The following is a 19,652-nucleotide window of genomic DNA, read 5'->3' on the forward strand; positions in this document are numbered from 1 at the left end:
AGTTGCATCTTTCTCATTAGAGATGTGACGCTTACAATAATACAATTTCTATATAAATAACACATTCCTGATCTAAAGAACAATAGAAAAGGTTAATACACATCACAATTTCAATAAATCAGAACTCTTCCGCTTAGAGTCAGCCTTATCTATTTATGATATATATTATGTTCAATCTAATATGATTCATGTGAATATTCAATTGCAAGAGTATAATAGTTACCTTTGCTAAGGTAACTATAATTAATTGCTGTATTTTAATTTATTGAGCACGATGCAATAAATTCGATTAATCAACACTTAAAAAGTCTTAACTAGCGCCCGTAGCCATAGGGCGAACCGTAGCCTCCGATGTTTCTCGGATATGGATAGCTGGGTAGAAGCGGTCGTCGTACCACATAGACCGGGGGATAGCCAAAGCTGGGAGGTTTCGCGGAGGGCTTGGGTGCCTCTGGATCAACCTTTGCCTTCTCCCCCTTGGTCATCTCAGAATCGTCTGGAGCGTCTGACTTAGGTTTGTCGCCGCTGATGCCAGGTGCAAAGCCTGGGATAGAAGGTAATCGCCCAGGTTGTGGATAGGGTGAGCCATATGGAGAGAAGGGCGGGCGTAGCATAGGAAAATTTGGATACGGGTAGCCTGGATAGTCCGGGTAATTAGCTGCGACGGAGGGTGTCTCGGTGGGCTTCCCTGAGGCGGGCTTTAGCTCAGGGCTGAGATTTGGTTGAATATAAGTAAATCCATACCCGTACGGATGTGTCTGTGGATAAGCAAGGGGGTTATAAGCAGGACGAAGAGGGAAGTATTGTTCCCTTTGTGGATAAGCCAGTGGATGATACGGAGGAGGAGGAGAAGAGTTTTCTTCCTTTTCAGCCTCAATGGTAGTTGCTGTTGTTATGGTCGTTGAAGGATTTGTCGTTTCCGGCAAGGCTGTTCCCATGTTGATCAGGACATCACCATCATTCATCTTCTGCAGCCCCTCGGCCGCAAGTGCTTTTGCATTCTCTTCAGCTGCAGGCTCTGGAGCAATCGTCGTCGTCTCTAGCTGCTGCTGCCCATCGTCCAGTGTCTGATTGTCGTCGTAAGCCCAGGCCTGGGTGCAGGTGATCGCCAATAGCTGCTCAAAACGAAGCTTTATCACCGAACTTGCTTGGCACCTAAATATATACACTCACCTGAACGATCAGGAGAAGCTTCAAATGCATCTTAGATGATCTCTTACCGAGTACTTAGTGCAGACTGCTGGCTAGAGCTGCGCTTGTGTTGTGTTTATATAGTCCAGAGGTGGATTCAGCAGAGGTAGGTAGATAACTAAATGATTAATATTATTGGCACTGCACTACAAGTAATCTGAATTGTTAATTAAAGGGTCACATTACGCTAATCAAATATGAAATAAAAATAAATGCAATCGAGAGAGATAATTGCAGATTCTAAAAGCTTATAAAATTTTATTATATTGTTTAATACCTTTTATTTTATTTTTAAATACTGATTACCTTAGTTTACTTCACATTATTGTATTGTCAAAAAATATTTATTTTATCAATAATTTGCTCAACTAAAAACCTTGCTGCGCAATGTAGTCGATGAACAAAACTGTAAAGATTGAATGTAGATGTAATGATTTCTTTTTTTAGAGAAGCGAGAATCGGAAACTGAGAACTGGGAATTGCCCTAGCTACGTTCTGTAGTGTATCGAATGAGAAAAGCTTGGGCACAGTCATGCTTAATATTAGTTATGGCCATAAAACCAGGAAACTGTTCGAATCAATTATCAATTTACCACTATAAAGAGTGCAAAGCTCTCTGGCGTACGATTTCTTCACAGACGACCCGTCTAGGCGAATAATTGACATGGTCAAAACCAAGCTGGTAAGATGACGACACCCAGAGCACGGCTAAATCAGAAGAGGTTGCCTTCACATAGGATTCGATCTTTACAGCTATCGCTGCTCTTGCTGCTGATTGCACTCCCGCAAAGAATGGAGGCGAATAATACCAATGAAGCGGAAACAACAACGAAGAACATAGATAATCCAACCGTGGCAGCTCCAACTGTCACAAAACATCCAGAGACAACTGTGAAGAACATAGATAATCCAACCGGGGCAGCACCAACTGTCACAAAGAAGCCAGAGACAACTGTGAAGAACATAGATAATTCAAACGAGGCAGCACCAACTGTCACAAAGAATCCAGAGACAACTGTGAAGAACATGGAGAATGTAACCGGGGGATCACCAACCGTTGCAAAAATTCCACAGACAACTATGAAGGGAACATCCAAGGGATCACCAACCGTCACAGAAATTCCACCCCACCTAGGGGTCACAAGCGACTCTAACAAGACTTCTACGGATTTAATTGATTTGATCACATACAAAGCCCCCGAGGAGGCGAACCTGGAGAATGGCGGCCACCAGATTTCATTACCGGGTAAGAATAAGAATCAGGGCATCCGGCATGTGCACGCCCACGATGGCTTCCACAATATAAAGCGCGAGCCTCTTTGGGCTCACTGGAACGATGCTTTCGAGAGTAAGAAGGCAGCGGCGCAAAATACATAAATACTTACCATTCAACTTCAATAAAGACACCCTGTATAAGTCACCAGCAGCGTGCAGTTGTTGATTAGGCGCTCCAGGCCAAGACAAATGCAATTAGTGGGGCGGCTCAAGGTAAGCCAAACTCTGGCTATCCGGTACAGTTCTTGTGTGTGGGTGCTCGGAATGAAAGCTGATAAAAATACATGCATACGTATTTCTAATATATATCATTATGTGTCCACTGGTGCTCCTCTTTATGATGTCTGCCTGCCTGGCACTGGTCAGAGTCGACGCGAAGCATTATGTGGTACGCGCCCATACTATCAAGAAAGATTTGCAATGGATGAAGATCAAATCGTTGTCGTAACAAGTGCTAAGAACACAAGGCTGGACGCATTGCCAGCACTTCTCACCCACTTCAAATTCCTATTCTGTATATTCAATGAAACATATCCCACGATTTGCATAAACAAATGAACAACTTATTGCATTTTCATGAGCAGCTATAACCTTAGCTACACGTCAATAGATGGCCGGAAGCGTTGCGTCCACTTGAACTAACTCACAATTTTCACAGATTAAATACATTGCTAGTAATTCGTGTCTCTTCACTCTTGTGCTCTTTTTTTCACACATCAACATTTTTGGTTGAAACTCTGTTGTTTTTGTTCAAACTGAATATCTTCGTGCACTGCCATTGCAGCGCCATCTAGAGCTTAAAACATTTTGCCACTGTGGTGAACTGTTGAGTAACAGCTTTTGGTTTGTGAACGCAGCGAAAACTTTATGGGAGCGCAGTCAACTTCACGCAGGTTCGAATTTATCCGCGTAACTAAATGTTGCATGCTTGGTAGTACGATCGAAACATTACTGCATAGAATTAATTAGGCCGCTAATAAACGTTTTAGTTGCGCCTAGTGCTATGCAAACTAAGCCCCCAAGCTAACAGCTAAAGGGCAGCTCATACTGCGCACTGGGAAACGTAACAACCATACATTACCAACCCCGCAATGCTGTTACTAAAGATATTAATGCTGCTGGTTGCTGGCCAATTCTATTTCCAATGTGATGCATCCTGGAAAATGTATGTGAGTGGCGATCGGCCGTGGCATGTGCGAGCCCACAACATGCATCGACCTGCAGCAGAGTACACTACCACGGCATGAGTGAAGAAGACCCCTTGGATTTATGATGAAAATAAAGCATTTGCTATATTTCCTCCATATTCGTTTATAGATTTCGAGCATTTCAGGTGAGTTTTCTTGTAGTTATTGCCGAGTACGGAAAATTAAGATTGCGTTGTCTTTTTTTTAGGTTTGGCAGCGGCCATTATTTAATTTCAACTATTCTTTTTGTTTCTGGCCGCTTAAATATACATAGCGCCCCTGACTTTATGCTTAATTACTTTCAAGTTGGAATTGCCGTGGACTGCATTTAGTTCTTCCATTTGTTGTTCTCGTAGTCCCACTTGGAGGTCAGGCCGGTGACGGGGTTTATCTCCAAGTCGATCATGCGCTTCAATTGCGCCTTCTGGTGCTCCTCGTCGAAGGTGACGGGCAGTTCATCATACACTGCAAGCAGGGATTAGATTTCTCATACGATCTTTAGCAGCAAATGCAAATGCTTACCGAACAGATTCATCAGCACGGCGATCCAGATGGCGGCGGCGGTGAAGATCAGGCCAATGCCCAGGTGCATTTTCCACTCACCAGTGCCGGCCTGGACCTCAGCGATGGTCTGGCAGAAGCTGGCACGGTACAAAGCCTTGATCTCCTGTGGGCTCAGCTTCTTCCAGTCGCCCTGCTCCTTGGTGCGCAGCGCGGTGATTTCATTGTTGGGCTCGCGGAAGCGCACGGCGGGCATCGGGTAATCGGCACGATCCGCATAGCATGCTGTGCCGTTCCAGCCAAAGCCGACAACCTCGCGCTTGCCGATCTTGTCCAGAGTGTGAACTGAAGCAACGCTGCCCACCTGGGCGTTGTGTGGCAACTGGGCGGCCAGCTGGCGGCGCAGAGCACTGTTGATTAGTCTAAGAGCCATAGTTCAGAGCTGCAACGATAGAGGGAGCCATTTTAGGATTGCATTTGCTAAATGTGTGTATCCAAAGGGGGTGCGGGGGTGACGCATCGCAGGTTATGTAACAGCAGCACGGACTACGTGCATAACGAATTGCATAGTTAAGCAAACATTTGCAGCTTCGGCTGCGGCTGGAGTAATTTAAGAAACAGCTATATATATTTGCAGCCCACGACGCAAATTTAGTCTTTTTTTTTTGCTAGCGTTCGCCTTGTGGTAGCTGTTGTGTAATCGAAGACTTTTTTCACTGAGTTTCCAATGTCTCCATTGCTGCTTTTAAATTTAATCAGTAGTTGTATGGGACAGTCAACACTTAATTACACTTTACCAACGAATTCAAGTGGGTAAAAGGAAATGCACAATAGCAACCTTTCAATTTAAAAACTATATCACAAATTACCAATTCTGTTTTCGGCCACGGATTGTTCTCAGTAGAGTCTGTTATCGGTTCGTATGAACTAGTCATTACCAAAAACGTTTAGTTCATTAGCTCACAATTTGCTCACAAACAGTAATCGATATATCGGCTTAAAATATCGTACTCACGTGTTGGCATATTTTATTGTGTCATTCTGTAGATAACCAACAGATGGCGCACTATAGTTACTCTCGAAATGTCTATGAGCTTCGGCTTCTCAACAGAAGATGGTGCTATAAACATAAGAAGTTTGGTGGGAAACGACTTTCATCGAATGTTGTATCGTACTAAAACAATTAAATGAATATCGTTTATTATTATATAGATTTAAGTTTATTTGATTTTGATTTGAGTTCACATCTCATGAATGTACACATTTAAATTAGACAGACAGGACATATAATTATTAATATTGTATTTTATATTCGTAAATGTATTTTAGTTCTGTTAGTGTTGTTGCAGTATTCTTTTATTATTGTTGTTTTATTTAGGAGTTGTGCTTGTTAAATTTGCTATTTGTTTAGGGAAACTTTTGGGGGTCATTACGTATTTGTTTTCATTTATGAGCGCGTTTATTATGCTGATGCGGCCAAGCGCTGTATATGGCATATTAATATCGTTTAAATAGTTAATCTCCTCCTGTTTATTCTTCTCTTACTTTGTTTTTGTTTTATAAATATGCAATATGTTTGTAACAATATTTAATGATAATTACGCAAATAATTAAACTAAAGTGAAAGCTTTTTCCATTAAATGTACATCTTGTAAATATTGGTAGTAGCAAAAACTTAGGGCTACATTTACAATAGGGTTTTCCTTTCGTTTTCCGATATTATATTATGTTAGGGTATAAAATGCTGATACCATTGTAGAAATTGTCACTTAAATATAGTTGGGGTTGTTTTTTGGTTTTCTATGTACAAAAGTGTGTTAGTTTTCCCTTAGCGGTTCTTTAACATTTTATGTTGGGATTTCCTTTTTGTTTTTTTTCTTTTGGTTTATTTCATTTTTCGCTTGCGCTGAGTTTTACTATGTTAGTTCTGAATGTCTAGTTAGATGGGTGATCATAGAGTTTTCTTTTTGATTTTGGGAAACTTGCATTTTTAACAAGTGCGCTAAAAAGTGCAATTCTACATTTTGTGGTGGAGAGAGGGAGAGAGGGGGGAGATAGAGAGAGGTATTAGAGAGAGGAGAGAAAGAATTAGATGTCATGATTGTACACTCAGAGAAGTCCGGTGAGTGATGCGAGTCTTGGCAGCAATTGTTTTCCTTTATAGCTGAAGAAATCAGATTTAGCTCGTCCCCATTTCTCTGAGTGTACTTAAATAGTTTATTGGCTTGGTGCAAATGGAAAACTCTTGGAACTGCTTTAGAACTTGATTGCAAAAGTAGTACAAGAATATTCCTTTGTGATGTGTGTGTGTGCGCGTGTGGGTGTGATAGGGACTTTCAGTTACAGCGCAAGCAAAAAATGTGAAACTTTTAATTTGGCATGTTAGAAGTTAAGATCTGTGAGTGGAGTCGATCTACTCAGCGCCCGCTGAGCTGTCGGGCGTCACGTTTGAGTCCAGGCTGGCGCAGTCGGACTCCTGCTCCTGTGTCTCCGAGTAGTTGGCCGCCTCCTGCAGGCGCATCAGCATGTTTAGCTGAAAGAAAGGCGCAATTAGGAATCTATTTGGAAGAAGAGAAGCAGTGCGAGTTGCAGTTGCTTACCAATGGATCCTGTTGCTCGCCGTTGCTGAGAGCCACGCCCTCTAGGCCCACATCCTCGGCGTTGATCTGGCGCAGCGGGGGCACCGAGTCCGGGCCGTAGGGCCAGGGATAGGAGTTGCGTATGAAGGCCGACGGATCGTTCCAGGCGCCGCCCCTTCGGCCATAGAGCTGCACGCCCTCGCGCACCGCCTCGATTAGGTAGGGCGACAGATGGTAGTTCCAGATGTCGGTGAACCACACCTGCGAGTCCTTCAAGTCCAGCGGGCAGGAGAGGAACAGCCGTGGTCCAATGGTCACGTCACTGGAGCTGTGCACCTCCAGGAAGCGGTTGATGTGCTGCCAAACGGATGGCAGCCAGGCGAGCACCGCCGCCAGCTCTGGCTGTGCCTGCTGCGTCTGCAGCTCCAGCTGGAACTGGCGACGACGCAAGAAGCGACCCAGGAAGCCCTTGACAGGCTCCATATGATTGGCTGTGAGCACCTGCCAAGCGAAAGAGATTGAATGAGTGGAGGACAGGACAAGTGAGAACGTTTCAGTCGGGCACTACCGACTGCACAATACTCATTTGACTTATTTTCATACGAACGGACGGACGGACCACACGACGGACATTGCACGAAAAGAAAGAGAAATATGTTCGACCTACCCAGCGGAAATTGTGATGGAGCTGCAAATTGGTCGTGTTGCAGGTGGCCTGCGACATGGTGCCGATGATGCAGGGCAGCTTGGTGGCCGGCCCGGCGCTGAGCAGACAGGAGAAGACATCGCCCAGGGCGGAGGCGTGGTGCAAGTTGTCCAATATGATCACAGATGGCAGCTCCGAGGCACCGTTCGCTATGGCCGCCTGCTCGGCAATGTGGCCCAGATATTGTCGCAGATCCTTCGAGGTCTTGTGATCGACGCTGTTCATGGATGGAGAGAGAGAGAGAGAGAGATTCTTTAGCATGTGTCATGCAGAGGATAGAAAGAGAGACGACTACTCACTTGAACGTGGCAATGGCCTCTGAGGGATTGCCGCGGCCAGCCCGTGCCACCAGGAACTCGGCCAGGCGTCGCGCCAGATAGGACTTGCCCGTGCCGCTGGGGCCGCACAGGATGAGACGTCGGTGCTCGGTGAGCAGACTAATGTAGCGATGCACGATGCTGCGTGGAATGAGGCTGTCGAAGGCCAAGCTGCCGACGCCCTGCAGGCAGATGTAGAGGGTCTTCACGTTGCCCACGATGTAGCCGCAGGGCAGCAGCTCCGGGAAGCCCATCTCGGGGCCGCGCTTCGCCTCGCCCAGGTGGTACGATGTAATGGAGTCCGTGTTGAGGCCCAGATTGGTGCCGGGATCGATGCGAGCCACGTAATCCTTGAAGGTCTTGCGCACTATGTAGTCCAGGTTCTGCCAGGTCGTCTTGCCCGAGATGTAGGTGCAGGCGATGACGAACTCATTGCCCTGGCGCTCGCCCTGCTGCACCTGTCCCGGCCCCGGCCCCGGCCCCTGCGCCTGGCCCTGCGCCTGCTCCGCCTCGTGGCTGGCAATGATGGCCCCGTTGGCATAGAAGTCGTCCAGCTCCAGCATCTCCTCGCAGTACTTGGCGAAGGACTCGGGCTGGCCCAGGTAGCAGGCGATGGCTATCTTCTTGCCGTCGCACACATCGGGCAGCTCCTCCACGGCGCCACAGCTGGCCATGTGCACCGGGCTGCTCAGCTGTCCAGCTTCCAGCGCTGGCGGCGGCGGAGTCAAGTCGATGTGAGTATTCGGACTCAGCGGCGCTGCGCCGTTCGGGGCGCAGGGCGCTGGCGGTGGTGGTGGCTCTGGTGCCGGAGCTGGGGGCATGCACTCCTCCTCCAGCTCCTCGGTCAGACGGGGCGGCAGCTCCATGGGAGGCCGCGCATTGCCATCGGCCAGCGAGTAGCGTCGCGAAGCATCCGAGCCGCCGGCACCGCCTCCGAGCGAGCCGTTCGGGCTGATTGCCTGGCCGAGGCTGGCCTCGGAGCCGGCGAGCGAGCGACTGGTGACCAGCTTCTGGAGCCGCTCGTTGTTCTGCTTGAGCGACATCATTTCGGCGCGCATCTTGTTCATCATGTCCTTCAGGCTCTCCAGCTGGGAGGCCGAGCTGAGCGCCTCGAGCCGTATGTCCGTCAGCACCAGGTCCTTCTCGCGCAGCTGCTTCTTCAGATCCTCCACCACGTGGTGATCCTCCCCGTCGATGGCATCGATGGGCTTCGCATTGTCGATCAGGGTCACCGTCTTGGCCGGGCTGCTCTGCTTGCTGGATGCATTCGCCACGGGCAGCGGCGGCGCCGGCTGCGTGGCCAAGGCCGCCAAGCCCAAAGGCTCCCCATGCCCATGGCCATGGCCATGTCCGTGCCCATTGAGCACTGATGCCTTGCCGGAGCCGTGCTCGTGCTGTTGCTGATGGTGCTGGCCCACATGGCGGCTCGTCTTCGAGATCTTGGCGTTGCGGGAGAAGGCCTTGGTGAAGCTGCTGCGCAGCCATCCCTTCTTCTTGTTGGCCTTGTTCTTGTCCTGCGCCGCCGAGCAGCCCGAGCTGATGGAGTTCAGCGAGCACATCGAGTCGGTGCTGTGCTGTCGCTGCATGCCCAATCCCGATCCCAATCCTAAGCCATTGCCGTTGCCATTGCCATTGCTAGTTCCATTTGCATTTGCATTTGCATTGCCTCCGCGGCTATTCGCTGCGGGCACTGGCGGCGGCTTCTGCTGCAGCATCAGCTCGTTCTGGGTCTGGCCCTGGGTCTGGACGCCCATGCTCTGCATGTGCGCCGTGGTCAGGCCCGCCTGAATGGACTGCTTGCGCAGCAGCTCAATCGTCTGCCGCATATCCGTCAGCTCCCCGTCCTTGCGCTCCGCCGTAGCCGTCAGCTGCTGCAGTCGATTCGTCATGTTCGTGAGCGACTGCTCGAACGCAGACACCACATGGGCCTGGGGAACACAGGAGAGAAGGAATACATTCAATTTAGGTTCTCAATTGCTTACAATTAGTTAATTTATATTTTTAATTACTGAATAGACAAATATATAGTTAAATAGAAAATTCTCCACTTAAGCCTCGATGAGAAATCCCACGAAAATATCTTTTTTCGAAAATCAATTAGTAATCAATCATATTTCATCATTATGAAGTTCTTGAATGGACAAATGGTATTCAAACATGTCAACATAACTATAACGGCTAGTTTGAGCAATAATAATAATATTTGAAATTGAAATACATGGATGTGTTCATTGAGATATAGAAAATGCAGTTCAAATGATTTTAGTTCTCACATGGAGAGAGTCTTTTATAAAAATATAACTGACTTTCAATTTCCAGAAAAACAAATTCAATTAAATTATTATTATTTCAATTATTAAATTAGCATAATAAATAAATACATAAAGAATATATAAATAAATAAATTAATTATTAAATGAAAAGAAAAAGGCCTTACTTTTTTCCTCATCTTTATCAAACCCTGAACTACATGTATTCTTAAGGTAATAAAGTTAAAAAAGGTAAAATCTGTAAATCGTTTTAAATCGATTTGAAAATCTTGAATTACTCAATAAATTCTGTTGTCAATATTAAACTCCAAGTCGCAATGTTATTGTAAATTACATAACTGGATGATATAATATGTGATTTAATATGATATTAATATTTATAATAATATAAACATATATTTACAAGTATAATTACTATCATTTTATAGCCAGAGCAGAGCAGGCTTTTAGCATAGGCCTGGCCACATCACTTTTATATGAGGTAGAATTATTTAGTTCGTTAACAAATTACTTAGTTCGTTTAACAAATGAATGATTAATACAGCTGCGAGTCGTCAGATTTAAGTTGACTTTGCTTTAATCGCGCAATGTGCAACTGGTTGCAGTTGAAAGCATTAGCAAAATAGCTGCGAATAAGACAGAGCTGGACTCTTCAGTGTCTGATGATCATTGATTTAATTACTTTTTACGTTCAACACATAAAGTTCATCGCATTCGCCTTGGATTTGATATAAACTGAAGTTGAGCTCCAATCGTGAATGACTCGAATGGCGACGTTTTTTCCACTCACTCAACTACTCAGGCAGCGGCAGAGAATAGAGAATGGAGACAATGATTGCTTGCAATTTATAGTAACAATATATTCATATTATTAGACTCAGGCCATCTGCCAAATTATTGGGCGACTCAGACGACTCAGACAAAGACTGCAAAAATTATATTTATTGGCAAAGTTCAGTTAACTTGTAGCCAAAATTTGTTTGGCCGTGTGGCAAGTGGCTGGGCTGGTAGTTGGGCTTGCGGGACATTGAGTGCTTGTTGCATCGATAATTCATCATCGCAATTGAGTGCCCCGTCCCAGGTCCCCCCTTTGCACCGCAGCTATGCAGCCCGCACGTCACAATCGTGCATCGCATTTTAAGCCCTGATTGATATGCAAGTGGTTTCGCAGCAACAAAAGCCCCAGCAACAGCAATAGCAACAGCCACAGCAACAACACCAACACCAACAACAGCAACAACTGATGTCTGATGTCTGAGGACAGAGATGACTCATGAGTCATGACTCCTGGTGTCTGAGTCTCTAAGCGCAGCTTTAAAAACTTCTTTCAAAACTTCTTTCCTTCGCCGCCTTCACAGCCCACCCTCGCTGAACCTCTCCACAGACACCTGTGTCATAAACTAGCATTAGAAGCAATGCCCAGCTCCTCAGCTCGCCAACTGCTTAGCTCCTCTGCTCGTACTTCACTCAGTTGGCTGCTTTGTTGCCCGGCCACAAGTTCATGAAATATTTTTTATGATGCGACGTGACCCAGGCGCTCTTCATGGCTCTCGGCGTTGGCGGCGAGGTCACTTTGTCAGCGAAATGCAACAACAGCTTTGAGCACATTAATTCAAGCAGCGAGAAGCTTAGAGAACTGCAGAGTGCAGAAGGCAGAGGGAAGAGTGAAGAGTGAAAAGAGCTGCGCAGCAATGAGTCCGTAACGACATCAACCTAATGAGCTCTAATAGTGCTGCAAAGGCAAGTCAGAAATTAGTAAACGAAAAACTGACTGCTTTCTTCCCTCTCTCTCTCTCTCTCTCTAGAGAATCAGAGCAAACTTGTAAAATATACTTGAAGCTATAGTTTTAGTGCTTTGCAATTTAAGATAAGTTTTAACTGTGATATATCTTATATTATATTGATGTCTGTCAAATCATCTGATAAACTGATATTCCCGCTTTGCACACTCTAAGCAGAGTATAAAGTGTTTGTATAAAATGACTCAGCGCGGAAGTTGTAATTGTGATTTGCCGTCGAAGGGTAGACGATAAAAGGGAGAAAAGAGCAAAAACAGACAGCAGGAGGAGGAGACAGCAGGAGGAGGCAGCAGCAGCTAATGCTGGAGTGGCATCAATAGCTACTGAGGGAGCGAGCAAATGAATCATTGAATGGATGAGCTGAGGGAAATGCATAATGAAGCCAACTAATGACAGCCGGTTGCATCTGCAGCCTTCGACTTATTAAGTAATTGAGTTAGGGAAACAAGTTAAATGTCTTTACGCATTAGCTTCGATTGTCGCTGGAGCACGGAGACATTATTTATGAAGAGCATACAAAAGAAAGTTTCACCCAGGCAAAGGCAGACAAATGAGAGGCATTTGAATGGCTCAAACTGCTTTAGCTTAGTTTAGACTTGATCCGTTTAATTTGACAGCAAGTTGAACAAGATGCAGTTCTTCTTATATAGATTTTCCGATAAAAACAAAACAGCTAGGGATAGGTTTTCTCTTTCCACAAAACTGTTCCTAAGAAGTTAATAACAATTTGTGAATAGGTTCGTAGATCTTGCATAAATTTAGCTGGCTGTTAATTGACTAACATTAGCATTGGCATGTGGTTAATTCATAGGAAATTCATAATCCACGCTGCTTGCATGATATCATCGAGTCTGAGCCAGCTTTTCAACTATCTGTATAGAGCTACGCCCCGCTTCATTAATTGAATCTGTGAGCGAATCGGAAGACGCTGACTAAACGCTATCGCAGTTATTTATTAACCAAAAGCGACTTCTGTATCGCATCGCCCCCCCTCCTCCCCTTTCGACTACGTGCCCATGTTTCGTTTATTGATAAGCATCTAACACGTTTCACATTTTAATTTGCGTGTCGCTTATGCAAATTGAGGCGAGTCGACACGCTCAAGCACAGCGCAAAAAAGCTTCTTATATAGTATAAATCAGTTAATGAAAAGCTAAAGCCGAAGCCACAGCCAACTGAGCTCTGGGCCACTTCTCGAGCTCAACTTGTTGACAGAGTTCAAGGTCGGCGCCTAAGCAGCTCGAGCTGAGCTCATTTTTAATAGTTTTTATTGCTGTTTACTTTGCCTCGGACTCTTCCCTGCGCAGCTATCGATCCATTTTTATAAACTGTTTGATAATTCACTTTAATTGCTTTTGCACAAAGCACAAAGCACAAAGCACAAAGCGGAATTCGGCACGAATCGCCAGCTATTGTAGAATAAAATGCCATAAAATTCTATTGGAGTGTGGAGAGGTTAACTCGCATAGCCAGATATTCATATAGAGGTATATATGCTCTTATAGAGCTGTGATATATCCCGTTAGGCATCTCGCTTGCGGTCTGTGGGGCATTGTTGCGTGCCCTTGGTGGCATTACGCATACGCACCGTAATCAATTTTTATGTTTCGCCTGCATACGTGAGTCGGCTGAATAAATGTGCAAAGTTTTTGAGGTGGGAGCTGTGGATGCTGAGCTCATGGAAGGGTTATCTAGGATGCTGTTTAGAGTCGAGCACGTGGCTCTTTAATTCAGAGCTGTTGATTGTTATGTGGGGCTGGAGTGTGGCAGCACGTTTATCGCAGAGAGTGAAGCATAATTTAATTAGTCTGGCAACACTGCTAGGAGCAGGATCTCCCTTTTCCACCACGAAATGGCACGCATACTAATTATTTTCAGTATTATGCCAACTATATGGAGCAGTGAAAGGGGGGAAGAGAGTTTAAAATTCAGGGGGCGGGTTAAAGGCGACTTCATAAGTACAACGATCTGGCAACCTTGTCGAGTCGCTGGCCACTCTTAGAAAGTTGAAAGCAATCAGAAAAATTATAAATAATTTGTGGAACAAGAGAAACGTTCGCAATTGACAATGAAAAACTACAACCGGAAGGGCATCAAATTGAGCTGAACAACAACAACAACAGCAGCAGCAAAAGCAACAACAGCAGCAGCAGCAACAACTGCAAAGAGAGACTTCTTTCAGCAACTGTTGCTGCTCAACTATATATATGAAGTTGCTCTCAAACTGTGTGGTTTTTTGTCTGCAATGTTGCGATTGTTGTTTGTTGCTAATGTTGCAGTTGTAGTTGCACTTTCAGTTGTAGCTGCAGCTGCAGTCGTTGTTGTTGTTGTTGTAGCACTTCATTAGCACAACGATGGCAACGAAGCGTAAAGAAACGCGTTACGCCTCGACGGGCAATGTTAGCCAAAGAGGGAGAGGGTGACCGAGAGAGACAGATGGAGAGTGGAAGAGAAGAGAGAGAGAGAGAGAGAGAGAGAGAGAACGAAGGCATATGGAAAGTCAGTTGTGCAGAGCTCCATATGCTAAACAAGTTCAACAAAGGCAACAGCAACAATAACAACAACAACAAACAATTGTTGCCAACTTTAATTTGGCTGTGCAAGTCGCTGGCGGGGGAGTTGTTGTTGTTGTTGTTGTTAAAGTTGCTGTTGCTGCAATGTTTAATTTATTGCTTGCAATTTGCAGACAGCACAACACAAAGTTCAAGTTCAATGGCAACAGCAACGACAACAACAACTTGTTAACTTTGTTCTTTCTCTGTCTCTCTCTCTCTCCATCTTTTCTCTTTTTGGTCTGCAAGTTTTCAGCTAACTGCGACAAGTCACCGCTGCTGATAGCCTTCGTATCAGCCATAGATAGCAGGCGACTTGTGATAAGCCGCATAGTTAGTGTAGCTGCTTAAGTGGGTCGCCGGCAACAGCAACTGTTTGGTGTTGCTGGCGTGCATAAATCATGTTCATGTTGCTAGCAGCCAGCAGCGACAACCACTTGACAATTGCTGCAGACATCCGGCGAGCATGTGTTGTGGCCTCACTGACTACAACATGCCACGTAGGCGTGTGCACTTTGACCTTTTCAAATGATTTATGCCTGGTAGACGCAGCAGCAGCAGCAACAACAATTGCAGCAGCAGCAGCAACATTAACAGCAACTGCAACTGCAACTGCAACTACACTTGACATTTGTTTGCCCAAGAACTATAACAGTTTTCCGCTTTTCGCTTGTATTATGCAAGGGGCGTGGCTCTGGAAATTCACCAAGTGAAAGTTTCACTACAAAAGTTTCCATAATTAATGACGAATGAAGGTCATCGGCTCAAGCCAAACTCTTTCCCTATTCACAGGAGGTCTAATCACTTTGACCTTGCGTCAAAGATAAAGACATCTCATATGATTGATTTCTGTAGTGAATCACAAGTGGAAAATTGGAAAATTGGAAAACTCTTAGACTCGAGTCTGAGAGAAACGTTCGTAAATTTATATGTGGTATCTTTTATGAGTATACTTAAATTTCAGCGCGTTGCGTTAGATAAGTGCAAGCAGTTAATCTATAAATATATATTTATTATATATATGTACTTGTATCGCAATAATTATCATGTCGCAACTGCATTAGATTAGATAAGATATTTGCGGGGCCTTAACTGATGTCTATTTAGACTTTGGGATCTTAGCACTGCATATAGCGAACGAAAAGGGTTTTAAGTGTACTAAACGATCGACAGAACTCAGAATTCTAAGCGAGGGTGGCTTAAACGAACTGGAGTGCTTTTGTGAGAGCTGTCCGATTAGGGAAAAGTATACTAAGTCTATATATTTCTTAGAGGAATCCCTTGAATAAATTTATCTTCACATATTTTTCATTTCCAGCAAGTCCTCGAATATAAAATAAAACAACAGATTATTATCGATAAACGGCAAATGAAATGGTTATGAATAATAATTAAAGACTCATATAGAGTACAATATTATACATATGTATGCCAAATTTCAAGGTTCTAGCTTTTGTAGTTTTCGAGTTGGATGGACAGACGGACATGGCTCTTTCGACTCAACTCAACGTCCTGATGCAGAATATTTATACTGTATGGGATCTATTGCGCCTGCTTCTGGCCTCGTCAATATTTGCAAAACTCTTTCGATTTCCAAGGACTTGAGGGTCTAATATAAAAAGCTGATATCAAAATGTACCTCTGCAAATTAAAAAATCATGTTAAATTTATCCATCTGCTAATCTGCTGCTATCTTCACGTCGTCAATTTTTCAGAAACTGCTTCGGAACGATATAATAATTCTGAGCTGGCTTTTAATTAATATTTCATGCACTTTTGATTTGCAGACATGTAAATTGTGTGATGCCCATATCTCAATTTGTGAATTTCTCATTGATTCGCTTTGCCATTTGCCGCTCGACTTCATTTATTTTGCATTTGGGCAACGCCTCGGAAACTGTTTGCCTTTGGCTGAGTTGTCCTGCCTGCCTGCGTGCCCCTCTGTCCGTCTGTCCCTCTGTCTGTGTGCTGGGCATGGCCAAGTCAAAAGCTGATCACAACACAGTTGCCGCCACATAATAAACTGATTAACAAACTAATCCAACGCGATTGTTTACGACTGAGCTGCCGACTGTGGTCGATGCTGAGGCGACATGCGCATCGCTTCCACTTGGACGAGCTCGGCGAATCGAAGCCTTTAGCCACAGAGAGCGGGCAGAAATAGCAAATCATCATTAAGATCTTGTCCGCTGCGGGGCAGCTGAAGTCTGAGTCGCAGTTGGAGTTGGAGTTGGATTTTGCTCAAAGTGAGAGAAACGGCACCACAGACACCAAGCTGGACCACAGTCGCAGTCGCAGTCGCAGAGGCAATCTCTGGCTCTGTCTTTGATCTCGAGCCGAACAGAGGTTGGCTGGTGAAAGACAAAGATTGCAGTATCCATTATTTGCACAAGGCTTCTGCTGTGCAGTTCTCTTCGAGTCTCCACTCTCCACTCTCCATTCTGATTTCTCATTCCTCATTTTAGCAATTTCGTGGCTCGCTTGGCATTAGATAAATTTGCCATTTGGCTAATGCCCAACAACAACTACTTACGATACCCCCAAGTGTGGCTTAAATCGATGCTGGTCTCGAGACTTACCTGTAAAGATAAAGATAAAGCAGGAGAGGCGATTGTGAGTTAATGCTGCATTCATGTTATTTAGACATTCAATATGCATAATTTATGGCCATTTGGGGATTGGTCTTGCATCATAGATTAGATGTGCTAATGGACAATTAATAGGATAACAGAGACTGGAAATTCCAATGCACTGGAATTCCTAAAGTGTTTTCCGTCGAAGCGCCTCGATAAGTGCTTCATGCAATTGACTATAAAATCAAATTCGAGAGCTCTCATATTGTATTTCATTAAGTTTCAAGTGAGTTTTGCATGCAGAGGCACCCGAAATAGAAATGTTCCCATTTATATTCTATATTACGCTGCATCGTAAAATGCTCAACTTAGCCCCTAATACCTGCACTCGACTCGAAGACCCCTCCATTCATTAATATACAAACTCTTCAGTTTTTCCCCCTCATATTTTCCTCTTGTACAACTCTTTGCCTTCTTCCCCCCCTTCGCCCTCTGGCATGACTCGTCTGTTTTTCTGTGACACGATCAATGTCCATTGAAGAGCGCGTTGTTCAGATTTCTTCAGTTTTCTCTCTGCTTTTGTCTTTGTTTTATTGATTATTCGATTTCAAGACCGGAAGCCACAAAAGACACACGTTCAGGATTACAGCAAGACGTGTGTATATGTCTGTGTGTGTGTGCTTTAAAATGAACATACTGAAACCTCAGAGAACACTCCACTGAACTGCGCCCCGCGACCAGTTCTCAATGCGTAGTTTTTTACGTCGTTCCTCGTATCGAATAAAACTTTATTCATCTGCTTAGCAGAGGGCACCGAGCAGGAGGCGGAGCTCATTCGGTGTCTTCTGTTTGTCCATTGTTGTTTGTTTTCTGCTTTGATTCTGGCTTTTGTTGTTCTGTTTGTCCGTCTGCCTGAGTTTGCTTTCGCTTGCGCTGATTTCCTTGGGGAGGCCGCCAAAGCGAGCTCGTCCTGTGGCCTGAGCAGCGCAGCCCGAACAGCTTCATCAGGCGCGCTGTCTGTCCCAGAGTCGAGTCGGACCTTTGTCTCTATTAGCAGCTCAGACGAAACGAGTTTCAGCTGCTCTGCAAACAGGTTTTTGTCCAAAAACAAAAAACGAAAAGTAAATAAGCTAAGACACCTGTGAGCTGCAACGGCGGCTCACGTGGCCCCGTTCGGGCTGCTGTTCGAAATAAATATTTATGAATTAAGCAGATACAAATTGCATTTGTCATAAATTAAAAGGCTGCCACTGCGCCAAAGGAAAGAATTCAGAAACCATGTTCAGATAGCCAAATACCAGAATACAGATACCGAACGAAAAAACAGCGCATAGATCAGGTGTTGCTGTCATGTTGCCTTTGACAAAAACAAGCCGCCGAAACTATGGGATAAGAAAGAGAGATAGAGAGAGAGAGAGAGAGAGAGACAGACAGACAGGCAGTAAGTCATTCAGTCAGTCAGTACGTCAATCAGCGAGTGCTCAGCGCTCAGCGGGTTGCTTTATGGCAATTATAACGACTATCCAAGAGATACAAATGACATATACATAAAGATATATACAGCTATATCTGTATGTATACATATTCACGTTGCATGTGCAGACAGGCTGTCCACAATCGCCACATCTCGCTGATCAAGCGTTTGCTTTAATAAGCGATGTCAAGAGATAAAAACTAACGAGTTACTTAAGCCAAGCAAGGAGCTTCGCTATAAATCTGCCAATTTGTTGCTCAAAGTTCTGTTTATTAATTATGCACGCTGTTCTTTCTGCGATACGATTCGAGCAACCGGAGCACCAATCAGCCTGAGAAGGAAGAGCCGCTAGCAGAGCTCGACAGTTGGCTGGCAGCTTTATTGCCATTTTACAGCTAGCCTTATGCATCCGCTTCAAGGTGAACCTCTTAATTATATTTGCTACAATAGATATTTGAGTTATAATTGAGTGCATTTTGTTGCTTGTACTCACACAAGTAGTATTTGGCTTAGCTTTAAGTCGATCCACGAGCAACTCGTACTGAGTTCATATGAAACTTGGAGGAAAAGGGATCAATGCAGATTGTTATTAATTCTCTTTCTATACAATCTAAACATCTAATTATTTTTTTGTTTTTATCTGAGATTATGTTAGCCTTATTGGGCTTGGGCTTTAATCTCAAAAAAAATAAAATAAAATAAAATAAAATAAAATAAATAATAATAATAATAATAATAATAATAATAATAATAATAATAATAATAATAATAATAATGATAATAATAATAATAATAATAATAAAACTAATAACAACAACAATAATAAAAAAATAATTAAATAATGAAATAAATGAATAACAAAAATAAAATAAAATAAATAAATAAATAACATTAAAGTAAATGTTTTAAAAATGTTAATTCTATATAATTTTACATTCTTCCTATTTCCTTTGATGGTAAAAAATTAAAATATTTATTTATTTGTATTTATTTTGTATTTTGCGAAACGATTTGAGGAACTGAATTTAGATGTATAACGCAGATATTTTTAGAGTTATTTCCTGCGTTAAATTTAGTTTTTTACCAACTTGTTTTTTGGGTCATTAATACCATGAAATATTGTATATCAACATTGTGTATAATATATTATATATTAATGAAAATTATTAGAAAAACATATGTTTATTCTTAAACATTTTAGACATACGCGGATGAATCTCCCTTCATC

General features: G+C 43.8%; 4 protein-coding genes and 1 long non-coding RNA gene across 14 annotated transcripts in view; 2 read left to right on the forward strand and 3 right to left on the reverse strand.

Moving 5' to 3' along the window:
• Positions 1-185: 185 nt before the first annotated feature.
• LOC6578015 (extensin) lies at positions 186-1,285 on the reverse strand. Its single transcript, XM_002003910.4, has 2 exons — positions 1,174-1,285; positions 186-1,115 (listed from the first exon to the last, which is right to left on the reverse strand). Exons 1-2 carry the CDS (start codon positions 1,201-1,203, stop codon positions 315-317), a joined length of 831 nt encoding a protein of 276 aa, XP_002003946.1. The 5' UTR covers positions 1,204-1,285; the 3' UTR covers positions 186-314.
• Positions 1,286-1,762: 477 nt separating this feature from the next.
• On the forward strand, positions 1,763-2,611 carry LOC6578016 (proteoglycan 4). The gene is made up of 2 exons (XM_002003911.4): positions 1,763-1,873; positions 1,945-2,611. Exons 1-2 carry the CDS (start codon positions 1,856-1,858, stop codon positions 2,566-2,568), a joined length of 642 nt encoding a protein of 213 aa, XP_002003947.1. The 5' UTR covers positions 1,763-1,855; the 3' UTR covers positions 2,569-2,611.
• A 624-nt stretch (positions 2,612-3,235) lies between these two features.
• On the forward strand, positions 3,236-3,936 carry LOC26527974. The gene is made up of 2 exons (XR_001449478.3): positions 3,236-3,799; positions 3,862-3,936. It is a non-coding gene; the product is annotated as an uncharacterized LOC26527974 (long non-coding RNA).
• LOC6578017 lies at positions 3,852-5,129 on the reverse strand. 2 transcript variants are annotated; one of them, XM_015165955.3, is made up of 3 exons: positions 5,024-5,129; positions 4,176-4,596; positions 3,852-4,118 (listed from the first exon to the last, which is right to left on the reverse strand). In XM_015165955.3, exons 2-3 carry the CDS (start codon positions 4,585-4,587, stop codon positions 3,982-3,984), a joined length of 549 nt encoding a protein of 182 aa, XP_015021441.1. In that variant the 5' UTR covers positions 4,588-4,596; positions 5,024-5,129; the 3' UTR covers positions 3,852-3,981. The 2 variants fall into 2 exon arrangements, with proteins under 2 accessions (XP_015021441.1, XP_002003948.1); XM_002003912.4 differs by having other exon boundaries at positions 4,952-5,044.
• Positions 5,130-5,351: 222 nt separating this feature from the next.
• LOC6578020 (protein sickie) overlaps positions 5,352-19,652 on the reverse strand; it is a 299,838-nt gene continuing 285,537 nt past the window's right edge. For all 9 annotated transcript variants that reach the window (XM_015165951.3, XM_015165950.3, XM_032729136.2 and 6 more), the window contains 4 exons: positions 7,739-9,684; positions 7,401-7,656; positions 6,755-7,234; positions 5,352-6,687 (listed from right to left, as the gene is read on the reverse strand). In XM_015165951.3, the coding sequence (XP_015021437.1) occupies positions 6,568-6,687; positions 6,755-7,234; positions 7,401-7,656; positions 7,739-9,684 (2,802 nt within the window). In that variant the 3' untranslated portion in view covers positions 5,352-6,567. The remainder of the gene's footprint in view (positions 6,688-6,754; positions 7,235-7,400; positions 7,657-7,738; positions 9,685-19,652) is intronic.

Source organism: Drosophila mojavensis, unplaced genomic scaffold, assembly GCF_018153725.1.
Source record: "Drosophila mojavensis isolate 15081-1352.22 unplaced genomic scaffold, ASM1815372v1 contig_49, whole genome shotgun sequence".
Classification (NCBI taxonomy): Eukaryota; Metazoa; Arthropoda; class Insecta; order Diptera; family Drosophilidae; genus Drosophila; species Drosophila mojavensis.